We start from the raw sequence: 18,394 nt of genomic DNA, 5'->3' as shown, positions 1-18,394 counted from the left end.
CATATTTTGGGTAGGCATTTGACAATTTCTTACTAGAGCTCTGATTTCTTGGGTAAGGGATTTAAGGTCATCACGCAAGCTTTGAATGGGTTCTGTTTTGTTAATGGCATGGACAGTTTTATTTCTTTGGGCGTCTGCCAATCTATAAGTTTCAAACCGAATGGCCAAAATTTCAGCTTCATTTATGTCTTTGGGCCTTGCCTCTCTTAATCGGAGACGGATATCAGGGTCAGGTAGGGCATCTATGAATTGTTCTAGGGCTAAGATACTTAGCACACTTTGATCAGTGGTTGGGTAGGCCTGGCGGGTTAACTTCTTAATGGATTGGGCCAGTTCAGATATGGTTTCATTGTTTCCCAAAACCCGAGTTTTAAGTTGGGCTCTAAAAAGTTCTGCTCTTTCTACAGAACCAAATCGTCTGTTTAAAATATCCACTAAACACTTGTAATCTGTTCTTTGGGTTTCATTTAACTCAGTGAGCAAAGCTCTGGCACTACCTGCAAGGCTGCTGGCTAAGTAGAGGGATTTTGTTCTATAGTCCCAGCCATGCAAGGTTACCAGAATTTCAAAATGGACCAGGAAATCATTAAAATCCTCCGACCCATCAAAATCTTTTAACTTTACGGGTGCGTTGGATTTAACAGACACTGGGTAATGGGTTCTGTTTTCTTGAGGAGTTGAAAACTCATTTATTGGATGGTCATTCATGGAAATGGACCGGGGGCAATCTCTGGACCCAAATGAGACACTGTAGGGACAATTGGACTCATTTACATTGTTGGTTTTGGATTGGGTTGTATGTGACGGGGCACTGGGACTGTGATGATTGTCTCCCCTGTCACTATATAATTTTCTAAGTTCAGCATTATCCCTTTGCAGGATTTCATTTTGTTTTTCAACATGCTGAAATTTCATTCGCATTTCTTGACTATCTTGTTCAAATTTGGATTTCATATCATGTAACATTGAGAGAATAACATCAAGTTGATTATCTCTTGCAGGTACATGTAGCATTGAATTTGATGCCGGCATGGAATGGTGACTTGGGATATCCGGGCGGTCATGAGAATTAACATGAACATTGGGTGAAAATGGGTGCGGTTTAAAAGTAATTTCAAAACTTTCATCTGCCTCCATTGTACAAAATTTGTATCCAAAAGAAAAATTTGAAGTAATAAAAATTTACAAAAATGTTAAGAAATGGTTTTGTTTTTTTCTTAGGGTAAACAAAAACAAGATATAAAATATCCCACTTCTGACACCAAATTGTAACGTTTCCGCCTGGTCCAGGGTTTGTTACAATGAAAATAAATTATTGTGGGTCTCCTGTTTCTGAAATTTACCCTTGAACTCTAAATGAAAAGTCAGGTTGCAAATTTATAAAATTTATTATGGTGAAAACAATGAATAACATATAACAATGAAATAATTGGCAATTAGGCAGTAATAAATTATGGGTTAACCGGCAATAAAAGGTTATCCGGATCAAATAGGTCAACCGGATGAATTTATAATCAATAAATCAATTGGGTACGGATCTGCCGGGCTTGGTAGATTGGGTTACAAATCAATTGGGTATGGATCTGCCGGGCTTGGCAGATTGGGTTACAAATCAATTGGGTATGGATCTGCCGGGTTTGGCAGATTGGGTTAATTTACCCAATATGGGGGCATCAGATTTTACCCACTTCTGGGGAGTTGGGATCCTTAGAGCTGGTCAGATGTTGATGAGTCTGACCAACGTCCCAGACTGAAGAAAAAGTTCAAAGTGCCTTCTTTATATACCTTTTCATCACTAGGGCCGAATTAGTTCACGTGCGAATAACCAGCGGTACCGCCAGTATTCGCGCGACGTTTGTATGGTAACACAAACAACTTTTGCATCAAGTAAAGGCTTTATCATTACAAATGCGGGAAAAAGGATGATCTGATGTTTGGGAATTGTTTTGGTAACGATGCCAAGATGGATTTGGGTACCTTGATCGAATAACAATGCCAGACGGCCATTTGCTATTACGATTGGGCTGGTATATGGAGGAAATTCGGGTTTGTACATTACAACGAAAGGATATCCATGAAATAAACATATACAATGAATTATAAAGCATACATTAATGACATACGATGATTGGTAATATTCCCATGATATCTACAAATAAATTTACGATACATAGATTAAATATTCAGGGCATAAATTGGGGTGATCCAATCTGTGGGTTATTTTGGTCATGGGGAAAATTCGTAACACTTCTTTAAGAGATATTGTAAATGTATTTATTAAATGTAAAATAATTTAATGAAACTTTCATACAAGGGGAGAGAGAGAGAGAAAGAGAGAGAGAAATGAATTGAATTGTCCCTGAAATTTATGCTTCAAACATTAAAACTAGTATTTAGTGTATCTATATCATGCTTAAGTGTTTTCATCCCATAGACATATTCTTTAAACCGGTAACTGGAAATTCCAGAAGCCCCCCGTTTTTTGGAGAATACCCATACAGAAGGGGAGAAGCCCCAATAAAGTGGTAGAAGCCCCATAAAATTGAATGAAATGGGGTACATAAAACCCTAAGGCAATGTTTAAATGAATGATATTGATATCCGTAAATTTTTATAGCCAATTTTACCTCCGAGTCGACAGAAATCGGGCGCCATTTCTTCTTGTCTTCATAAACCGTACACCACGCCCGATCTAAAATCGTGATCGCTGAAGTCGTTTCGAGTAATCCGTGTAAATCATTAGCGTAATCTTGATCAAAAGTTAATAATATAATCTAGATTTTTATTTTCAAAAAAAAAAAAATATGAAAGGAAAGTTAAGAATATAAATGAAGCATTAAATATTTACATATTTCCTTAATGAAACAAAATATCAATTATGAACATATTTCATGGCCTACTTGAATACTTTTATCCACACTGGGTTGTACCTACCAAAAAGAATTTTATATTGAAAATCATTATGGAAAATATGAAAATATTTGTACAGCTGATGTGTACTGTTACATAAAAACGTTGAGATTTAACCTGTTGATAGACATTTAGACAGTGAAAATACTAATTGATTGTTTTTTAAAATGAATTTAACTAGGCAATTAATCAATTAATAAAGTTCCTTTTTTTAAATTCCAATCATTTATAATATATAATTAGGTTAAATTAATTAATGAATCAAGTTGTTAATTTATTTAATTTCTAAGGTATTTGTTTTGGTTTGTTTTCCTTTTATGTTTATATATAAATTTGAAATTCAGTATTCATGCATTGAACATTATTATTTTCCAGTTCCTTAGGTTTGTTGTAATTTTTTTTTTTTGGTTCTGTTTTATTTGGGGGAGTTTTTGTTTATTAATTTTTTTATGTGCATGTAATAGAAAAAATTATACTCATTGATATTAGAAAGCAATATGTATCCATTAGAATGAAATTATTAGAATCCATGAGGTCTATGAAATAAAAAAAGTTTCATAAAAATTAATAAAATGTGCATAATTGCATATGTAAACACTTGTAAAGTGGGTATTATGAGAAGGTGAAAACTATGAGAATATGGTGAAAATATTATTTACACATCAGCTAGCTGTGTTGTTATGTACTGGGATAGAGAGGCACCCCTGTGTGTGTACATGCACTATATACACAGCTGTTGACACATGGTCAAGTTGACAATAAACTCCTTTTGTTCAAACACCTGTTCTCAGCTAGTCTGACCAACCCCCCTCTGGCAGGGCATATGTGTATATACACTGATCATTAACTATGCTCAATTGTTCTTGACTTTCATTATCAAATTGTAAAATAAATGATTTTGTAATATGATCTTTTTTTTTTTAAATACTGGTGATATGAACTGGTAATATGCTTTAAATACAAATTTTCATTTTAAGGACGTTAGCACACACATAAGGAAAATATGAATTTTGATAATTTTGATACTAATAATAATGATAAATTAATAAAGACCTTTTAAATTAGTAATACCTGAAAAATATTCATAGTTTCCTTATGTTCCCAGCTCTAGCCACGTGGAGGCCTCCTTAATTGTAGAGCCATGATTTGAATTTTGACACAGAAAAATATTAAAGCCAAAGGACTGAAAGATGACTGAAAGATAAAAGAAAATAAAAAATTTAAAAAAAACTTAAAGATACTTTATCATTATTCCTAGTCAATCTTTTGTTCATGTATAAACATATTACAGCCAAATGAAAGTAATTGACATAAAATTATATATTATAACAAATTTCCGAGAAAGTAATTTATAATTTAATTAGCAACATTTAAAAAAAAAAAATTTGTTCCTAACCTAACCTAACACAACACAACACCAAACAGTATTCACAGTTGAATTTAATCCAACAAAAGTGTTTCAATCTGCAAGTGGGAGAAAAAGACATAAATTCATCATCTGTGTCAGATATAGTGTTAGGAATCCAAAACATTATTGAAAAACTGTTAAGAAATGATTCGTTTCAAAAAATATTTATTGGAAGTCTGTTTAGGCAAATGATTTGTGGAACCATGGATCCAGGAAAAAAACAATTCTATTCTACTGTTTTTGACATAAATAACACACTACGAAGGAAATATGGAAATTCTCAGAATGTGATATTTTAGAGATGTAGGGGTCTAATGAATTCAAATAAAAACATTTGGCGTGACAATGGGATTAGTTTGAACAGAGAGGCAATGGAAGTTTTTAGTCGACAGATTCAACTGGCAATGAAATGTAAAATTACATAAAATACCTATGCTTGGAGATGATAAAAGATTTTCAGTTCACTTTCAACCAGTCCAGACTGAGATTTTTTCATTGTTAAAATTCAGTCAAAACTGTTATTTTATTTTGTGGTGTGTGTTTTTTTTTTTTTAACTTTTTTTTTTTTATTCATTGTGTTAATTTAAAGACAATTCAAAATGTAAACAACTGATGGAAAATATTTAAAACATCTGATTTTTTTTTCTAAGAAAAGAACATAAAAAGGTTAGTTTTTTTGGTTCTCTTTGAAACATATAATTAGTAATTATTAATTAATTAATTATCATTACAATTTTTTATTATTATTGTTGCTTTGAAGCTTTTGGATATGTTTATATCTCTGAATTCAGAATTTCTCTAAAATCTCAAAAATAAAAAAAATTCTTAAATTATGGCTCTACAAAAAGACCTCCAAGTGGCTAGAGCTGGTAACATTGGGATAATATGAATAATTGATACACAAATTCATATTATCTTCATGGCTAACGTCCTTAATTTTTTTTTAAATATGTATTACATAATATTTGATATATATCTAGCATAACAAACATATTTAAATTAAAATGAATTATTTTAACTTTATCTATACGATGATAAACAGCAGCTCGCTTCGAAATTAGATCGGGCGTGGTGTACGGTAAACCAGTAATGGCGCCCGATTTCTGTCGACTCTGAGGTAAAATTGGCTATAAAAATTTACGGATATCAATATCATTCATTTAAACATTGCCTTAGGGTTTTATGTACCCCATTTCATTCAATTTTATGGGGCTTCTACCACTTTATTGGGGCTTCTCCCCTTCTGTATGGGTATTCTCCAAAAAACGGGGGGCTTCTGGAATTTCCAGTCACCCTCTTTAAACGTTGATATTAAGTTTCTGCAAAAGAGCAAATTACGAAATTAGTATATTCTCATTGTTTCATGTTTCGTTTATTTGAGGCACGTGGAGGGATCTTATTCTCTGTTAGAATTATTCTCTGAACTTTGATTGTTACAAAATTGCATCTAGTAGTTTGGGAGTAATTTACATTGCATATGACAAAATATTCAGTTTTCATATCACGAGAGTTCCATTGGCCATCCGTGCAAGTAAATAATTAGTTCAGACCATAAGGATTAAATGTCTAGTGGTACCGTAATAATTAGGGCTGTGTATTGAGCCAAAAATTTCGATACGATACGATACAATATTTTTTAAAGCGATATGCGATATACTGGATTCTAAGACAAGTCCATCAGAGAGGGCTTGTTAATCATTTTAATGCATAAATTTCATAACAATTAAGTGTTTTATTACCCATTTTGAAGTTTTTGTCTCATTGTCTTTACAAATAACACTTCAAACTAAAACTTTTCATGACAGTAAAAGCAACATGTTCAAATAATTTTCTCTTTGTATTTTGTTATAATTATAAAAACTGTGTTATTTCCTTACAAATTATATCATTACTGAACAGTTTTAATTCAAAAAAGTAAAATATAATCTTTGGTGATTGAAATTCCCATCTTTTAAACAGAATTAGAAGAAAAACTGTCTGTCCGATATGTATTGGAAGTTATTTTTCGATACGATATTTTTCTTGAATATCGATACGTATCGATATATCGATATATTGATACAGCCCTAGTAATAATACGATGAGAGAAACTCACCCCTTTAAGGCCGTCCGCTATTCATTGTTAACTCTCAGCTGGTTATCCGTTCAAGAAAGCTAAAGAAGCTGATGTCCTATCAAAATTCATCTAAGAATTCTAGTCCTTGTTGCAAAACTGCCTTGCATATTTGACACAATTTTAATGGAAATAAGAGAACGGTCATTTATTAGCACACGGTGTAATTGGGTTAAAAATGGCATTAAACATGATGTGGATTTCGACCAATTCTGTATGCGTGTAAGTCGAAAGGGACATTATCAAGTGGGTGGAGTTATCTTACTTCAGTGAGAGGTGACTTCAATTATGCAAATTTCAAAACCTTTTGCAGAAGCGAAGGCAAAATTTGTACAAAAGGACATCTTTGAAGGGTGGTGGTGGGTAAATTCCTCCGCTGTATAAGAACAGATTTTGTGCTTTCTTGAGGGGAAATCTGAATTGCTGAACAAAAATGCCTCTTGTATTGCACTGCAGTGTCTTGCAATGTTCCTAAATGGAAGTTCTCTAGGAATTTCCCCAACATCAGTCTTTTACTACACAACGATAAAGTCAGTGTGTCTTGGTTTTTCATCACACGATGAATCGTGGATTTGTTGTCCTGGAAAAGAGTTTTGAACAAAAGCGCCCAGTGCAAAACAGTGCAAATAAAGAAATAAACCTCAAATTTTAAATGCAATCGACCTTGTTTGACCAATTAATCAAAATCAGTTTTCCCTAAACAACAGATGTCTTATTGAAAATATGAGTTATGCTGGTTGATTCCTGATTTGGAAATGAGCTATCTAACACAAACTGCCAAATATTGTGAAAAGATGACTAAAACATTCGATATTGTAATATTTCGGCTGCATCCTTCATATAAATCATGCACTGTTTTTACTTAAGGTTTACGCAAATTGGTAAAGGCCGGTATCTCCAGATCCTAAGTCTATCTTGTCAATGGTTACTAAAACTGTCCATCTAAGGTAAACCAAGGTTATTTAAATACATTCAGCACAATCTACTGTAAACCTCATGTAGATATTGAGTTAAACTATTTGATTAATAAATTCAGTTTCATACAAGGAGAGAGAGAGAGAGATTGCACCAAAAAAACTGAACTCCATCGAGTAGATGGATTAAATACACACTAAAAAGATGATAATGATAGTTATTAAAAAGTATGGTAATACACGGACATTACAAGGTCTCTGCCCGTTCCATGTGATTTCTGCCGACATTTTACGGGATTCTATAAAGAATTTTGCGATCGCCTGCCAGTAAGAATTTTCTTCATCAATTCGATTGGGCTATCATTGCAGATTCCTTATGGCAAGAAGAACGCGATTTTTGAGGCGATGAATAATTATTGTGAGGCTTTATGGTTTATATTCATCTGGATTAATTATGTTCATGGTAAGTAAATTAAATCTGTTCCGTTTTCAGGTAGTATCTCTACAATGTTATTTATTTTGACTGACTTTGAGATAAAGCACAAACCAAACAGAGAACTTTTAGAAAAAAAATCTTAATGGATTCAGTTCTGCTTTATTTTGCGTGTACAATGTATTCGTAGTGTTTAGTTGTTTATTTGTTAATTTTATTATCATTATTGAATTTTCATTTTTTAAAATTTTCTTTATATACCCCCCTTAATTTTTGGTAAGGCGGTAGCTTTTTAAGTGAAAGTTTCAATAAAGATTGTCGATATTTTTCCGAAATATGATTTTTCGATCTTATTGCTTTATGATTTATCTTTGAAAAATTCTGACTTGAAAGATAATAATTTCAGCTAAAAATGAACTAGATTTAACTTTTGCATATATAAATTCAAGCGAGGAGGAAATTTTTCGTTTCCCAAGCAAAGAAATTCCGGTTTCAATAATAGCATTATGGTATCAACATGTCGGTACCACAACATGTATCGCGGCAGGAATCGCCACTGACGAGGAACACGTACCTCTAACAATCCTATTAAGCCGGTTTATGTCTGCCAGATTTCCAAGCTTTCATCAATTAGTTGCAAAATTTTCCAATATTTCACCTAAAAGTTCGCTTAAATATTTTATTGAAAGATTAATAAGTGCATTGAAACAAGACGGATTGTTCGGGTTATCTTGGAAGGACTCCGGAGTTTCTTATCCTGATTTTTTGGATTTATTGTTTGTTTTGATTTTTAAATTTTGTTTGCTGTTGTTTTTTGTCATTTTTTTTCTTTTGTTTCTGAAACATTTGATCTGATTTTTATACTAGTATATCAGCAAAGAAAAAAGAAGCGGAAAAACATAACCATAACTGTTCGTCTCTCTACCCTTCTCTCTATCTCTCTCAGAACAATAACCTTGGAATCAGATTTTTATTTTGTATTCACTTCTCCCCCCAAGATCAATCTGTTTACCGATGTAAATAACCTTCTGAGGACCCCTGGTCCTTTTTCCTTCCAAAGTTATTACATGCCCGGCCAACAATTAATTGGAAAAGCAAAATTACTCCTGACTGGCGATTCCTATAATAAGTACAGAGGTTCGATACTATTGAGAAAGGAAGGTTCAGAACCCCTTTCAATATTTGTTAAGCATGGACGAGAGATCTAGAACGATTAACATATTTCTTATTTCTTCTGAAAATTATCTCCACTGACTTCTAGAAGACTTGTAAAGCGATAACACTGTCAAGATGAATCGCGTGTTTAGCATTTATTCTGCAATGCAAAAAATTTAAACATAATTCTCTGATCTAGAATGCAGAAATAATCTAGAGAAAATATGCTATCAGAAACAAATTAAAATGAATTCTGTCTAATTAACTTGAAATGCTACAGTTATTAGAATATATCGATGGGTTTCTTGGGAAAAAATTACATAAAAACTTTTGTTATTGTCTATGTAAAAGTGTAACATGAGAAACAAAGTGAAACAGACTTTTTTTTAAAAATGTTGTAAGATTTTTTTTCATTTTTCGTATTTATAATACGAAAGGCTAACTCAAATAAAAAAACCATTCTGGCCGTTCCAATTTCCAAAAAAGTCTAAATTTTAATGAAACGTGTCTGATTAACAAATAGAAGGCAAATTCTGGAAAAAAAAACAGCTTCAATTTAGTCATTTGCACAAAAAGAATTCTTTATATACTATCTAGGGGAGAGTGTTGTTGGCTTCCCAGAAAAACGTCTACTGCGGGAATTATTTCGGGAATACAACTCAATGACGAGGCCTGTCCAAAACTATAGCGATGTCGTCACCGTAAACTTCGGCATTTCACTCAACCAGATCCTAGACTTGGTAAGTTCTCTAACCCTCCGGCATATCACTCCATCAGTTCCTAGACGTTGTATGTTCTCTAACCCTCCAGCATATCACTCCATCAGTTCCTAGACTTGGTAAGTTCTCTAACCCTCCATCATATCACTCCATCAGTTCCTAGACTTGGTAAGTTCTCTAACCCTCCGTCATATCACTCCATCAGATCCTAGACTTGGTAAGTTCTCTAACAATTGGTATATCACTTGATCAGATCCTAGACATGATAAGTTGTCCAACAGTCAGCATATATGATATAACTCAATCGGATTCTAGACTTAGTAAGTTCTCCAACCATCGGCATTTCATTGGATCAGACTTGATAAGTTCTCCAACAATCGGCATATCACTAAATCAGATTCTGGACTTGGTAAGTTCTCAGTTAGTGGGCATAGTACTCAATCAGTTCCAATACTTGGTAAGTTCTCAATTAGTGGGCATAGTACTCAATCAGTTCCAATACTTGGTAAGTTCTCTAATAGTGGGCATAGTACTCAATCAGTTCCAATACTTGGTAAGTTCTCAATTAGTGGGCATAGTACTCAATCAGTTCCAATACTTGGTAAGTTCTCTAATAGTGGGCATAGTACTCGATCAGTTCCAATACTTGGTAAGTTCTCTAATAGTGGGCATAGTACTCAATCAGTTCCAATACTTGGTAAGTTCTCCAATAGTGGGCATAGTACTCAATCAGTTCCAATACTTGGTAAGTTCTCCAATAGTGGGCATAGTACTCAACCAGTTCCGATACTTGGTAAGTTCTCTAATAGTGGGCATATTATTAATCAATCAGTTCCTAGACTTGCCAAATTTTCCAGAAATCGGCATATCTTTTTATCAGTCCTAGATTTGGTAATTTCTCAAATAGTGGGTATATTAATCAATTGTAAGTTCGCCAACAATTATCGGCATATAATTAATTATACGGCAGGATGTTCACTCAACTTTTTCCCACTCTTGCTCGCTAAAATGACAGAACTATGAAAAACAAATCCGACTGACAGTGGCGATCGTCTTAAACTAACAAAAAGCGCAAAAAATGTTGCAATTCAAATACATCTACCAATAAATTATTCTCATTACATAAAGTTTTGATTGATGATTTTAATGAAGTACATTTGTTATCTCTTTTAGGATGAGAAGAAGCAGATAATTACCACATCTGTCTGGGTAAAAGAAGTGAGTAGCGGTTTTATTCCAGTGTGTAAAAATGGGGAAAACAAAAATACAAAGCTAAACTGAGCAAAAATAAATAAATAAATATTTAAAATATCAAAATTTTAAAAATAGATTCATAAGATACCGGGTATGTTCCTTTCTTGTACCAGAAGTAAAATTCTACCACTTTATTATTCTTCAAAAATTGCTTCTTACATAATTTACGATATTTTATTCATAAATTGACCTCATATACGGTACTGGAAATATCATTTCATAAAACTTTTTGTTCCCCATGATTCTAACATGTCACAGACTTGGTATGACGAATCTTTGACATGGGAACCGGAGAAGTATGATAATACACGGCGCTTGATTATGTCATCCACAGAACTATGGTTACCGGACGTTTTCATCTTCAACACGTAAGTCGATCAATGCCGCATAATAAATAGTTTGGCTTAAAGTGATTATGTCCATTTTGTTAGAATATTTTTGTACTCTTGAAGGGCTGGTGGACATGCGGAAGGATTTGTGAACGTAACCGGAAGCAAACTTCTTATAGAGAGTTCCGGTATGGTCACGTGGACAGTTCCCTTGATGATAAAGAGTTCCTGTCCTGTGGATGTGACGTATTTTCCATATGATCAGCAGACTTGTGAAATCCATTTTGGGTCTTGGATTTATGACGTCACTAAAGTGGACCTACAACTTCTGGCCAAAAAACCAAACCTGCAGCAATACATACTGAATAATGAATTTGATCTCCTGGGAGTGAATTTATATAGAACTATGGTAATAACACGATTAATTTTATCATATACTTAGTAGTAAATACACCGATTCTGCACGGTGCGATAAGGGTGACGTCACAATACCCCATATCAAGGACCGGTCCGAAAATCCATATTACGTATCGGACCGGTGGTCCATATCAAACCGGAAGTAACGTTTGTATGAAGTTTAAAAGTTGAATTACTTGATTTTATTTAAATACAGTATTCATGTAAGACAATTCTTTAATGACCTTTGTGGGCTTAATTTTTTTCATTAACCTAAAATTGGCTCTATAAGATTTTAATCCATATTATATGTCTCATCGTGATATGGGGCCACTCGGACTGATATGACATAAGATACGGATTTCAGTATGTAATATTCTTTGTGTATCTCCTCATGGCATTATATTACAAATGTTATCATTTTGTTTACTAGATTCTTTATGCTACTTGACACTCTATGATAGCTATAGTGATATGGTATCTTTTAGCAATAAATCAATGGTTCCATTCTTTGTCAGCTGTTCCAAGAATCTGTATGTGGCACGTGATGATTTTTACCTTCAGAACTTATTGTAAGAATTTTTACATTTAAAAAAAAAATTACCAAGGTATTTATTTCAAAGAACCCTGATTTACATTATTCTATTCATCTGCATCACTTTAAAATTTTCTCCATTGAGAGTAAAACGAGTAAGGGTTTTGGGATAGAAAGAAATTCCTCCAAAGCAATAAATATTTATTTACTTTGAACAATGCTTACCGTATAAGTAGAATTATTAGCGAGGATTTAATTTTGGCATTATTAGCGAGGGTGCTGACATCGCTAAAGTTTAATATCGCTAAAAATTAATTGCGTATTATTATTTGTAATAGCTTCTATAGTTAGATTTTAAAAATCGCTAAAATTACTTCTCTCCCTGTCTGATACTATTTTATGTTGAAATTTAACCTTCAATTTTTGAACAATCTCGCTAAAATGTCCACTTATACATATTTGGTTCAAGGATGATCATGTAATTAAGCTCTATATGACACCAAGGTCAATGACGCGACCTTGAACTTTGACCTATATGACTAAAAATAGCTTCTGATGAAGGAACTTTAACCTTACGCCATAACTTTATGATATTTGGCAAGTTGGTGTATCGTTACCTTGTGAAGTTAAACTCATGTGTTAATGACCTTGTGACTTTGACTGTGACCTTATGCAAAAAATAGCTTTTCACCTGATAATTTGTTGCCTTTCGTTTACATATTTTTCACAAACACATCTTGTTTCATGATAAAATGCATTTTATATTTATTTTAAAGGTGGACGAAAAATGTTGCCCTGGAACAGGTTCTCACCCAATCATCCATTTTCAAATGACCATCAAAAGGAAATCCATTTATTATGACTATATTGTGATAGCTCCTACAATCATGCTTTGTATTTTGACCCTGGCTTCTTTCTGGTTGCCGTGTCACCATGGAGAAAAGATAGCCATAGGTCTGACTGTGTTCCTCACTCTTTATGTACTACAGCTTCTGATTGCCGAGAACGTACCGGACACAAATACAACACCCGTTCTAGGTAGGTACCACACACGAATACAACACCCGTTTTAGGAAGGTACCAGACACAAATAAAAAACCCGTTCTACGTAGGTACCACACAACACCCATATTCTAGTTAGATACCGGAATACAAATACAACACCCGTTCTAGGTAGATACCAGAATACAAATACAACACCCGTTCTGGGTAGGTACCAAACACAATAATACAACACTAATTCTAGTTAGATACCGGAATACAAATACAACACCCATTCTAGTTAGATACCGGAATACAAATACAACACCCGTTCTGGGTAGGTACCAGACACAATTATAACACCAAAAACGGACAACATTACTCAGTCATAAGCATAAAACCAAGGTGCCAGAAAAAGAGCGAAACGGTGGCATCAAATTTACACCGAAGATTGTGCTTAGAAAGTGACAAATTGGGAATTTTGGACCTCCAATAACTGGCTAATGACATGTAATTGACACATCGCCCTCGTGTCAGTGATATACCCTGATTGGGAGTCCTAGAAGGTGCAAAAAAGTTAGCAAAAATCCTCTCTCCCTCTAAAAATATTAACGACTAAACATGCGGAAATGTACAAAAGTCTTGAAAACCTTGACGTTGCGGAGGAGGTCTCAGTGAGAGCTTTTCAAGTGCTGCTCAGAAAACTGGTCATACTCGGAGACGAGGTAAAATTGCATGGGCTTATAACTTTTTGGTGCTGTAACTGTAGAAGGATGAGAGAAAGTGGCCCTAAACTCGTACGTAAAAGATGAAGAAGACTTCCATTACATGTGAAGGTTCACATAGGCCTTGAATCTCACCTGATCCTTCTAGGGTGAAATGACAAAAAACTGCTAGAAGGGGTATTTGACGGCAAATGTGCTGTAACGCCGGATCTTTCAGTTTTCATGCGATTTTCAAACTTTTGGGTTCATTGGAAAGAACTTCGTTGTAAAGGTTAAAAACGGGAAAAGTTGCGAGGGTTGAATGATATCTGTCTAAGCAGCGTGGGTACACCTAGGCAATATTTGCTCTAGAAAGCCTCGTGAAAAGTCATTAATTGTTCTGACTGTTATAACTCTGGATAGACATTGTCATGAATTTTCTGAAAGGCCGAGAGAACTTGAAATCCATTATAACAAAATAAAAAACTGCCGTTTGCAAGCTTTTTAAAGAAAATCGCTTGTTATTCAACCTTTTGCTCTCTGGAACGACAATTTCATTATGACAGCGTAAAGAGCTCTTCAAGACTTTTTTAACGACACCAAGAACGTTGACATCGGAACAGCCTGTCAAAGATATAGGCAAAAAACAAAATGAGTTTGCAGTGGTTAAGGGTAGGGTTAGGGCTAAGGATAGGGTTAGGGTTAGTGTTTAGGTTAGGGTTAAGGGTTAAGGTTAGAGTGAGGGTTGGGGTTAGGGTTAGCGTTAATGTTAGGGTAAGGGTTAGGGTTAGGGTTAGGGTTAGGGTTAAGGGTAGGGTTAGGGTTAGGGTTAGCGTTAGGCTAAGATTGAAGGGTAGGGTTAGGGTAATAGCATATTTACGAGTTGATTATTGGTTGAACTCGTCAATGTCAGTGACATGTCACGTGGTTTTTGTTTGGCGGAGCTAGGATTAGAGTTAGGGTTGGGTTAGGGTTAGCGTTAAAAATAGGGCAAAAAAAGAAGTTGCCTTAGATAGGTCATGACGGAATTAGGTCAAACCAAATGAATGTGAAAGTGAAAGTCATAGTAAAGGTATATAGTGGAATATTTCGAAGCTCATAATTTTACTATTTATTATCGGATTAAGACGAATTTGGTGTCGTTGGAAAAGTAAGAAAACGGACAACAATTTTCAACCTCCAATATCTTGAGAATAGCATGCATTTGAAACACCGGTGCCTTGGGTAGGTACAAGACACAATACATCATCCATTCTAGGTAGATACCAGAAAACAAGTACAACAACCATTCTAGATGGGTACCAGAAACAATGAAAGAAAAAGTGAGCTAGCTCACATACCCCACGCTCCCCCAAAACTTGACGGTGAAACACATAATGAAAGGCACAGTGCTTTTTAAATACATAGTATAGATCAAAAAGGGCAATAATTGCAAACATTAAAATGTCTTACATTTGAGGACATTTAAATGTGGAATGAAGTTTCTAGATAAACAAGGGAATCAAATTTTCTTGGCATTATACAAATCTAAACATTAATTTGAAGTGGTTGGGGGGGGGGGGGTTGAGAAATTTTCTTGAATAATAGGCAAAACTCTTTGGGATAAAAGAAACTATATACAACAGTTTAAATTTCTGACAAACTGTTCATTTCCATATTCAAAATATGAAAAAGAGTTGGAAAGTGTGGAAATTCCAAAAATAATGGAATCGGAATTTCCTGGTAATATGCACATCTACACATTGTGTCCGATATCTGCAAAGTTTGAAGAAATTCTGTGCAGTGGTTTATGAGGAGTTGCGCTGACAAACTGTTCATCTCTATATTCAAAGTACACACCTAATTTAAAAAGCAAATTCTAACACCTGTAATATGCACATCTACACATTGTGTCCTAAATACCTGCAAAGTTTGACAAATTCTGTGCAGCGGTTTATGACAAATACAACAAATGCCCATTCTAATGGAATCGGAATTTCCTGGCAATATGCACATCTACACATTGTGTCCTAAATACCTGCAAAGTTTGAAAATTCTGTGCAGCGGTTTATGAGGAGTTGCGCTGACAAACTGTTCATCTCTATATTCAAGGTATGGCCAAATGCCTAAGTTAAAAAGTGCGGAAATTCCCGGAAAAAATAATGGAAAAATTTCCTGGTAATATGCACATCTACACATTGTGTCCTAAATACCTGCAAAGTTTGACGAAATTCTGTGCAGCGGTTTATGACGAGTTGCGCTGACAAAAAAAGACACAAATATACTGACTGACTACACGGGTCAAAAACATTATTCCTCCCGCAACTAGTTGCGTGGGGTATAAATATAAATACAACACTCGTTCTAGGTAGGTACCAGACACAATTACATCATCAGTTCTGGGTAGGTACCCGACACAAACACAAGTTCTAGGTATAGGTACCAGACACAAACACAACACAAGTTCTAGGTATGTACCAGACACATGGTCAAAGACTAAAATATAAAACCATAATGCTACAATTCTGCAGCTACTAAGTTGTATCAGTAATAACTTTTTCTTGATCGTTTTCTGTAGGTGTCTTCCTATTTCTGGTAATGACTCTCAACTGTATATCCCTGATAATGGCCACGCTGGTAATGAGTATTAAGAGACGATCAACACTCAAACCAGTCCCAAAAGTACCACCAATAATGTTGTGGGTCTGCAAGCAGGTGCTGGGAAAAATTACCTGTACACCGCCGGAATCTCGTTTCCATAGGTACAACCTCTGCGAGAACGATGAAGAGCCAGTAGAGACTGTTGATACAACAGCATCGTGGGCTTCCATCGATTACTTACTTCATGAATTTGAAGATGACGTAGACGAGGAAGATACGTCATCTATCCACCTTTCACCTGACGTTAACATGGAAATGTCCCACAATGGGATCGTGGCCAGTGCGTTATCCTATAGACGAACTCTCAAAAATAGACGTTCATATCGAAGAGCTATACAAAGCGAAAACGTGCCAAGTAGAAACCGAACCATTTCCCATAACCATGTGGACACGAGTTCCAATCAAAATACCACATCCACATTTAGTCCCGATTGTTCTGTCAGAAAACAACAGTGGTGCTACGTGGCTGAGACAGTAGACAAAGCGTCCTTTATTGTATACTTCGCCAGCATGTTTATCACAATTTTAACTGTTCTAGTATTCGTGCCAAATCTGCAAAACGTTAACACTTGAAAGTAGAAATACAATGTATATTAATAAATAAATTGAAGACCAAATTCCAATATATATTATATAAATCCTTATTTGTTTCTTAAATTAAAAAAAAAATGTTGCACGACAATTAGTTCTTGAGTAAAGTAAATTTTAAACATGATTTCAACATGAGGTCCATGTGCCGCGACACTCGCCGTGTGATCAACTTTTCTTGCTGTTCTTCTGACGAACACTTTTTTTTTTATCTAAGAAAGATTTTCTATACCTATATATCCCTAGGTAAAGCTTTGATTCCATCGATCTTTTCTACCAACCCTTCCCAAGGTGACCATAATTTGGACAAGGTTCAATCCGCACTTTTTAGGTCAAAGGTGACCTATTGCTATTTTTCGTCCATCGAGCGTCGTGCGTTGTGCGTTAACATTTGAACATTTTCAGCTTCTTCTCTGCAACTACTGATCCAATTTCAACCAAATTTGGCACAAAGCATCTATGGGTAAAGGGAAACAAAAATTGTGAATTTCATGATCCCTGCCCCCCTGGGGCCTGAGGGGTGGGGCCAAAACCACTAAAATTAATGCAATCTTTAAAAATCTTCTTCTTTACTCCTGGACATCAAGCAGTCAAACTGTTTGCATGATTGTAATCAGCAATGAGTCCTCTACTAAAATTTTGAAATTCATGGCCCTGGGGTCAGGGGTTCTAGTGCTAGGGCGGGGCTAAATAAGTAGGTAGTGAAAATGCATTATTTCTGTGAAAATCTTCTTCTCTGCTCCTGGGTATTAAATAAACCAACTAAGTACATAGTTATGATAAGCAAGAGTTCCTCTACCAAAATTTTGAATTTTATGGCCCCAGGGTCAGGGGTTCTGGTGTTAGGGCGGGGCTCTATTGATTATATAGTGAAAATACATTTAATCTTTGAAAATCTTCTTCTCTGCTCCTGGGTATTAAATAAAGTAACTAAGTGCATAGTTATGATGAGCAAGAGTGCCTCTACCAAAATTATGAATTTTATAGCCCCAGGGTCAGGGGTTCTGATGATAGGGCTCTATTGATTATATAGTGAAAATACATGAATTCTTTGAAAATCTTCTTCTCTGCTCCTAGGAATTAAATAAATTAACTAAGTACATAGTTATGATGAGCAAGAATGCCTCTTCCAAAATTGTGAATTTTATAGCCCCAGGGTCAGGGGTTCTGGTGTTAGGGCGGGGCTCTATTGATTATATACATGTAGTGAAAATACATTTAATCTTTGAAAATTTTCTTCTCTGCTCCAGGGTATTAAGCAGATGAACTACCTATATTGTTATGATGGACAAGGGCCCTAATCTTCCAGAATTTT

The 18,394-nt window shown here is 34.9% G+C and overlaps 2 protein-coding genes across 2 annotated transcripts in view; both read left to right on the top strand.

Annotated features, from left to right (window-relative positions):
• LOC134256534 (tetraspanin-36-like) overlaps positions 1–18,394 on the top strand; it is a 58,006-nt gene that overhangs the window by 31,715 nt on the left and 7,897 nt on the right. The window lies entirely within an intron of this gene.
• LOC134256504 (neuronal acetylcholine receptor subunit beta-3-like) lies at positions 7,707–17,107 on the top strand. The gene is made up of 7 exons (XM_062739141.1): positions 7,707–7,808; positions 9,531–9,673; positions 10,826–10,870; positions 11,165–11,274; positions 11,359–11,644; positions 12,943–13,204; positions 16,409–17,107. Exons 1-7 carry the CDS (start codon positions 7,751–7,753, stop codon positions 17,062–17,064), a joined length of 1,560 nt encoding a protein of 519 aa, XP_062595125.1. The 5' UTR covers positions 7,707–7,750; the 3' UTR covers positions 17,065–17,107.

Source organism: Saccostrea cucullata, unplaced genomic scaffold (genome assembly GCF_032062105.1).
Source record: "Saccostrea cucullata isolate Sc308-1 unplaced genomic scaffold, CSIRO_AGI_Scuc_v1 ctg90, whole genome shotgun sequence".
In the NCBI taxonomy this organism is placed as follows: domain Eukaryota; kingdom Metazoa; phylum Mollusca; class Bivalvia; order Ostreida; family Ostreidae; genus Saccostrea; species Saccostrea cuccullata.
Note: the sequence above shows the minus strand (reverse complement) of the source record. Positions and strands in the feature narration are given on the sequence as shown.

Excerpts from the sequence above, each read along its gene's own strand:
- LOC134256504 (XM_062739141.1), top strand. The coding sequence starts at position 7,751 with ATGAATAATTATTGTGAGGCTTTATGGTTTATATTCATCTGGATTAAT. Across the intron at positions 7,809-9,530 it reads CTGGATTAATTATGTTCATG|GGGAGAGTGTTGTTGGCTTC; the intron begins GTAAGTAAATTA and ends TATACTATCTAG. Across the intron at positions 11,645-12,942 it reads TGAATTTATATAGAACTATG|GTGGACGAAAAATGTTGCCC; the intron begins GTAATAACACGA and ends TTTATTTTAAAG.